The 5,975-nt window shown below is 62.1% G+C and overlaps 1 protein-coding gene across 1 annotated transcript in view; it reads right to left on the reverse strand.

Annotated features, from left to right (window-relative positions):
• Window positions 1–3,112: 3,112 nt before the first annotated feature.
• SLC17A9 (solute carrier family 17 member 9) overlaps window positions 3,113–5,975 on the reverse strand; it is a 13,888-nt gene continuing 11,025 nt past the window's right edge. The window contains exons 9-13 of the mRNA XM_032387668.1: window positions 5,713–5,747; window positions 5,226–5,341; window positions 4,866–4,921; window positions 4,680–4,709; window positions 3,113–4,159 (exon numbers count right to left, since the gene is read on the reverse strand). Coding sequence (XP_032243559.1) covers window positions 3,996–4,159; window positions 4,680–4,709; window positions 4,866–4,921; window positions 5,226–5,341; window positions 5,713–5,747 — 401 coding nt within the window. The 3' untranslated portion in view covers window positions 3,113–3,995. The remainder of the gene's footprint in view (window positions 4,160–4,679; window positions 4,710–4,865; window positions 4,922–5,225; window positions 5,342–5,712; window positions 5,748–5,975) is intronic.

The following is a 5,975-nucleotide window of genomic DNA, read 5'->3' on the forward strand; positions in this document are numbered from 1 at the left end:
AATTAATAGCTTCCCCACCTCACTCCCCCTTTGACAGGCCCCGCTGTGCTGGGGCGCGTCCTAGAATCAGACTCCAGCTCCCGCACCAGCAGCCATGCTGAATATTCATGCCACTACCTCAGTGCCTTTCAATTAAACATAATAAAATAAATCCCAGTCAAAGTGCATCCCAACATGGAGCTCATCTCTCCTTCCTCGGGCACCGGAAGAGGGTGACCGGATGGCCCACCGCAGATGGTCGGGACAGAGCATGGCCTGGGGAGGGACGACCTGCTGGGGGGGATGGTGTCCAGGAGTCGCCAGGGGGCAAGTGGGGACCCCCAGGGCACTGTAGTCCTACAACTGAAGGACAAAGCCAAAAAACGGGAGGGTCAAGGACGGTGGCCCAGAGAGGTGGGGGGCCGTCCACATGTTAATTACGAATCTTAAGTGGCCATTAAAGATCCTGCTTTAAAGAGACAAGGAGGGGCGCCTGGGTGGCTCAGTCGTTAAGCGGCTGCCTTCGGCTCAGGTCACGATCCCAGTGTCCTGGGATCGAGTCCCACATCGGGCTCCCTGCTCCGCGGGAAGCCTGCTTCTCCCTCTCCCACTCCCCCTGCTTGTGTTCCCTCTCTCGCTGTGTCTCTCTCTGTCAAATAAATAAATAAAATCTAAAAAAATAAATAAATAAAATAAATAAAGAGACAGGGAGGGGCGCTGAGCATCTGACTCTTGATTGTGGCTAGGGTCATGATCTCAGGGTCGTGAGATCCAGCCGGACATCGGGCTCCGCTCTGAGCCTGGAGCCTGCTTGGGGTTCTCCCTCTCCCTCTGCCCCCCCCACGCCCCCTCCAGCTCACACTCTCTCTCTCCCTTTCTCTAAAAAAAGAAAGAAAGAAGGGAAAAGTGTCCCTTATGGTGACCAGGAGGGGTCGGTCCTGCATGGTCCTCCTGCACGTGGATGGGAGATGAAGGGAGGGCACCGCGGGCGGCAGCCTGGACCAGCCCAGGAGGGACATCAGGTGGAGGCCATTGTTCCTGGAGTTGAAACTCCCACAGTCCCTGCTGCCTACTTGCTCAGGTGGGAGGACGACTCCCCTCAAGGAGCCTGTGCCCCTGAGGACCCAGGGTCCCCAGCCCTGGGGAAGGGGTGGAGGGGCGAGCCCTGGAGCTGCACCCTGTGGCCAGTTAAGGGTGGGGGCGGAAATCCCGTGTGCGGGAGTCGCCCCAGCTCCTTCCCGGCCCCACTGCGGTGGCCCGCCGCCCGCCCGCCCTCGCCGCACGGCCCCCCGCACCTGGAACCTCCTTTCAACACTTCCCGCCAACGGAGCCGAGAGCCAGGAGCACCGCCTGATGCGGGCACTGAGCAGCCAGGGCCGGAGGGTACCCGCGCGCATTAGTGGGGGCTGGGGACCACTGCTCGGACCGGCCCTGTCAAACGGCGCCCTCTGTTGGCTAGTTGTGGGCGGCAGCCGCCCAGGCCTCCCGCGGGGCCTCAGGGGCCGGCTGCCCAGGCGCATGCCCGCTCCCGCACCGCTGTGGCCCGAGCCCCTCCTCTGGGCAGTGGGTGGCGAGCTGGGTTTAGTGTGTGCCGAAGGAGGTGGGCACAGCTCTACGCCCTTGGCCCTGCTGCTTCTAACCCTGTCGCCGCCCGACCCTGGCCCAGGGCCCCATCAGCCAGTAGGACCGGCCAGAGCTGTTGCCGGGGCGGGGATGTGTCCGAGCCCGCGGGCAGCAACCACACCACCCAGGGCCTGCCCGAACACCCTCTTTGCTACCAGCACCCTCCCTGCCGGCAACCACGTGCCCCAGACTCTGTGGAGCCCTGACCGAGGCCCAACATTGGCCTTGGGAAGGGGTAGGGAGAGCACACCCAACTCCAGGATGGCATTCCAGACCAGGAACGGCAGTGCTGGGAGGAAGCCAGGCCCCTCTGCTCGGCACCAGGCCCATGTCCCCCAAATCCCACGTGCCAGCCTCCCTCCTCCGACTTTGAGGAAGTGACCAAAAGGGGACTCAGTGTGGTGTCCAGGAGGCCTGGGGCCTTGGTTTACACGCGTGTGTCTTAGGCTCCCCTTCTGAGCAGACCCACCATCGCCTCCTGGGTCCTACATTCCCTCAGGGACTCAAGGTCTGAGACCCTGGAAGACTGAGTAACTGTGGAAAGGGCCACCCCCTCGCTTGGGCTCTCAAAGACTTTACGGCTCACTGTGGGTTAGAGACACCCGCGTTCTCAGCAGCATTATTCCCAGAAGCCGAGACGTGGAAACAAACCAAGTGTCCATCCACAGAGGAACGGATGCACAAAATGAGGCCCATCCACCCAGTGGAGTATGGCTCAGCCTGAAAAAGGAGGGAAATTCTGACACCTGCTACCACGTGGAGGACATTACGCTCCATGAAACAGGCCAGTCACTGAAGGACATACTGCGTGAGGGACCCAGAGCCGTCACATCCACAGGAACAGAACGTGGACAGTGGGGGCCAGCGGCTGTGGGCAGGGAGGGGGAATGCTGTTTAATGGGACAGAGTTTCAGTTTGGGAAGGTGGAAGATCCCGGAAACAGCTTGGCACGCGGGAAGAGCTCAGCTCCCGTGTCCAAGGACTTGAACGTGCTCGGTGCTGCAGGACGTCCGCCGCGGGGACTCTCAGGGGCTGGGGTCCTCCGCCACAGGGGTCGCTCAGGAAAACCTCCAGCCGAGGAACGCGAGGAACGCCAGGGCCTTTGTGGTAAAGTGACATTCCCAGAGCACCTCCATAAACAATTGGGCCACAGCCAGGAGGCCAGACTCGAGTTCGGTAATCAAGAATCTTTCAGATTCTTTCTGATCCAAAGTGGGACAGCGGAGGGAGAAACAGGGAAAGCTGCCCGCCGTCCTTGTGGAGTGCACCCGGGCCCTGCGGCCTGGTTCTGTGGGTGCCCGCTGCGGGGGGCAGCCCACTGCAAGGCCGGCGGCTGGGTCCCGGTGGGAGAGGGGCCCCACCTGCCCCGCCCCCGCTCCCCCGCTTGGTCGCCTCCACCTGTCTACAACCTCTGCCCGCTTCCTCGGCTTCCCCTCAGTGAGCCCAACAAATCTTTGCTGCATGTTATTCTTTTAAAAAAAGGAAGAGTAACAGTCTTCCTTTTCCAGTTTAATAGCCATCGTTTAAATAAGTCTGGGGTGATTTTTCCACATTCTTATTCTTTTTTCTACGTATACATCTTGCAGGATCTGTTATTAATTCCCGAGACGACCAGATCCTCTGTTAGGAGAGAAGGACGATGCAGGAGGGCTCCCTGGTCCTGCGGAGCGCCCTGGGCAGGAGAGGGACCCACAGTCCCCTTACTGCTGGCATCAGTGGGCCCAAGGGAGGCAGAACACTTCACCAGTGCCAAGGGATCCCCGGGGGATGCTGGGGGGGTCCCCAAAGATGGGCAAGGGCGTCTAGCCCACGGCCCACCCACTGGACTTGGAGAAGCTGAAATGCCCCTAGCAGCCCCTAACAGGCTTCATGAGAGCTGCAGGTCCCACCCAGGGCAGCTCCCCTGGGGACACGTGGTGATGCCAGGAGCCAGTGTTGGTTGTCATGACTGGGGGGTCACCTAGTAGGTGGGGGCCCTGGATGCAGGCCCAGTGCACAGGACAGCCCCCTCACCCCACGAAGAATGATCTGGCCCCATGTGCCGAGAAGCAAAGCAGAGCAGGTCTGGGGGGAAGAGTCCAGCCCCTGCAGGGACGGGCAGAGCTCCCACTGTGGGGACCGCAGGGGCACGTGGATCTACATGGAACAGACTGTGTGTAAAGACACAGCCACTGCTAGAAACACTAACTCCACTCACCCCTGACAGTCCACGCACCCTGAGGGGAGGGCACGATCACCTCTCTGGAGAAACTGAGGCCCAGCCAGGGCAGCCCGGCTTGGCTAGGTCTCGCTTTCCCCCTGCTCACACATCTGGGGTCAGGAGTGGGAGGCTCTCAAACAGAGCCCGTCACCCCAAGGCAGACAGCACTGAAGGAACGGTCAGGCTGGGGCAGCTAGAGGTCCTCGCGGGTGGGGCTCAGGTCCACTCGCTGGGCCTCTCCCAACAGCAGGAAGGTGCACAGCCCCAGGCTGCTGACGGCAGCCACCAGGTTGAACATGGACGTCCAGGAGCCCGTGGTCTCGATGAGGTAGCCCCCCAGGCACACGCCCACGACACCTGCAGCAGACGGGGGCAGACAGGCCGAGTGCTCCGGGGCCGTCCCGAGGGCAGTGCCGAGGAGCGCAGCTGGTGGTGGGGTTCTAGGACGGGAGGCCAGGGGCAGCCTGAGCGACAGAAGCTGAACTCAGGGGTCCAAGCCGCCAGGCCAAGGGAGGGCCGGCATCAGAGGGTCTCAGAAGGCCAGAGACCTCACGGGCTGCCCAGGAAAATGACCCTCACAGGTCCCTCTGCACCCCCCAGGGGGAATAAGCCCCATCATTGTCATCCAGACACTCAACCCCAGGAACCCTGGGCCTCGAGGATTTGACTCACATCGGTGGGTCAAGTGGGGGCTGGGGTACGCACCATCAGAAAAGGGAACACCATGGAAAGTGGCTGGGTTCTTGCCCTGGACCAGCTCCGTGAGCTGCACTCTCCCCTCCCCACTGGTCTGGCACTGTGGGACCCTCGATGGTGCCATGCCCACCCTGCAGGGCTGGGGCCGCCAGGAGGCACCCCAGCCCAGCCCACCTCTCACCTGCCAAGGCCCCAGCTGTGTTTGCCACACCTGTGAACAGGACAGAGGAAGAGAACAAGGACTGGTCACAGGAGGCCCCCCTACCCAGGGGCAGCCCTGGGGGCCCAGGGAGGGGGCGAGGCTGGGTGAGCCATGCATGGGTGGGGAACGCAACTTCCTATTCAAACAGGGACCAGCGGTTCTCACCAAACAGAAAGCCGGCACAGGATGGGGCCAGGTCCTGGATGTTGACCGAAATGCCGCTGTGGAAAAGAGGAAAGGGGTGACCACGGGGCGGCTGCCACCCCCCTAAGCCCAGGGCTGGTCCTCTGAGCACCTGGAGCCTAGAAACTGCCAAGTGGGTACTCAGAACCCAGCCCAGCCAAGGCCTGCCCGCCACGCCGGGGCACGAGACCACACCAGGGGCACAGCCCCACTCGGGCCATCGTGCCCACCCTGGCTGTCCCATCCCCACCACGACACAGTGCAGGAACCCACTACCAGGATGAAACAAACAACAGCGGGCAGCATGGGGCAGCTCTGGTGGGAGGGGCGCCCAGACCTTACCTGTGGTTGAAGGTCTGCAGGCCAATGGACGCTGATGCAAATACCACGGACTTACAGAAGCTTGAGGTGTGACCCAAACACAGGGCAAAGACGCTGGACAGCCCGAGGCCCATCACCTGCGGGAGAGAGGGTGGGTGGCAGGGCAGGGGCTGTGGTGGACACCTGGGGTGCCCTGAACAAGGTCCGGGGGGAAAGCCCCTCCCAGCCTGCCCTGGGGATGCGTGACACGAGGCTCCTGATAAGCCAGCCCCACTGGTCGGACTGAGAGGGAAATGCGAGTGACCAGGCCCAGACATGTGTGCCAGGGCTCAGGGACACAGAGAATCCAAAACAGAGCTGGGAGAAGCGCCTCAAGTCAGCCAAGCCGGCCCCAGCACTGACCCAGGGCACCCTCCAAATGCTTTCTGGGTTGGGTGACTGGTGACACCCCTCGGGTCCCAGGAACCAAATGGGGTGTCCAGAGAGACCCATCCCACCCTCTCCCTACCTGCATGAACTTCCGCACAGCGATGGTCCTGTAACCTGAGCAGAGGGAGACAGGGAGATGGTCCCATTGGCCCATTTGTGCTGAGCCCCTGAGGGCCCCTGATGGGGTCCCAGCCAGCACGGCTGCAGAGAGGGAGCAGGGAAGGAAGGGAAGGGGCACTCGGCTCAAGGTGGGGTGTCCCGTGTCGTGCAGGAGGCGTGTGTACACGCGTGTGTGCACGTACCTGCCCCGGGGGTCCTGTGTCCTGGGTGTGTGAGAGCACG

The sequence above is a fragment of the Phoca vitulina genome, unplaced genomic scaffold (assembly GCF_004348235.1).
Source record: "Phoca vitulina isolate PV1807 unplaced genomic scaffold, GSC_HSeal_1.0 scaffold50, whole genome shotgun sequence".
NCBI lineage: Eukaryota > Metazoa > Chordata > Mammalia > Carnivora > Phocidae > Phoca > Phoca vitulina.